The sequence below is a fragment of the Mytilus edulis genome, chromosome 14, assembly GCF_963676685.1.
Source record: "Mytilus edulis chromosome 14, xbMytEdul2.2, whole genome shotgun sequence".
Taxonomy (NCBI): domain Eukaryota; kingdom Metazoa; phylum Mollusca; class Bivalvia; order Mytilida; family Mytilidae; genus Mytilus; species Mytilus edulis.
The window spans coordinates 62,787,065-62,787,796 of NC_092357.1; the positions used below are offsets into that span (position 1 = coordinate 62,787,065).

Genomic DNA, 732 nt, shown 5'->3' on the forward strand with positions numbered 1-732 from the left:
TTCATAGCTAGCTAAACCTCTCTCGTGGATGACAGTCGCATAACTTTCCATTATATTAACAACGATGTGTAAAACAAACGAACACACATATTTAGAGGATGAAATGTCAAAAAGGAGTAAAACATTTATAACAAATTATAGACACACTGTTGTTATCTGTGTTTACTGTTTTTAATTATCTAATATTTTGTAAGTCGAATTTAACATAAATTGTCCCTGTTGTTCAATGATAACCATCAATTGAATTAAAAAAACACAATTTACAATTATTTTCTGAAGTTAATTTGGATTATGTGCATGTATCTTATAAACAATACCGCTTGCATTGAAGCGATCTCTCACGAAAAGGAAACAATATTACCTTCTAGTTGAACCTTCCATTCTCCTATTCCTCCCCATGTGATTATTCCTATGCTTTTTACTGTAAAAGGATCTGGATCAGTCCACTCAGCTATAACGTTTATACCAACGATAAGTCCCTTTCCCATCATTAGAACACCGTTGTTGGCACTGATCCAGAATTGTCGGTATTCATCACATTTACATATGTCTGGAGTGTTGAATATGACGACTTGTTGGCTACTTTGGGTTAATGAATCATCATTCCGTCTTAGAATAGCTGATTTTTGATTTTCCCAGCCACCAATTATAAATTCATAAATGGGCTTCGAGGAGTTTCCATTGTCTGAATTGGACATAATGGTATTAGCATCTCCACATGCTTTTGCCTCG

At 34.4% G+C, this 732-nt stretch overlaps 1 protein-coding gene across 1 annotated transcript in view; it reads right to left on the minus strand.

The window, feature by feature from the left end:
* Positions 1-338: 338 nt before the first annotated feature.
* Positions 339-732, minus strand: part of LOC139504380 (C3 and PZP-like alpha-2-macroglobulin domain-containing protein 8) — a 4,334-nt gene continuing 3,940 nt past the window's right edge. Inside the window, exon 2 of the mRNA XM_071294456.1 lies at positions 339-732. This exon is cut by the window's right edge and continues 136 nt beyond it. Within this exon, the coding sequence (XP_071150557.1) occupies positions 339-732 (394 nt within the window).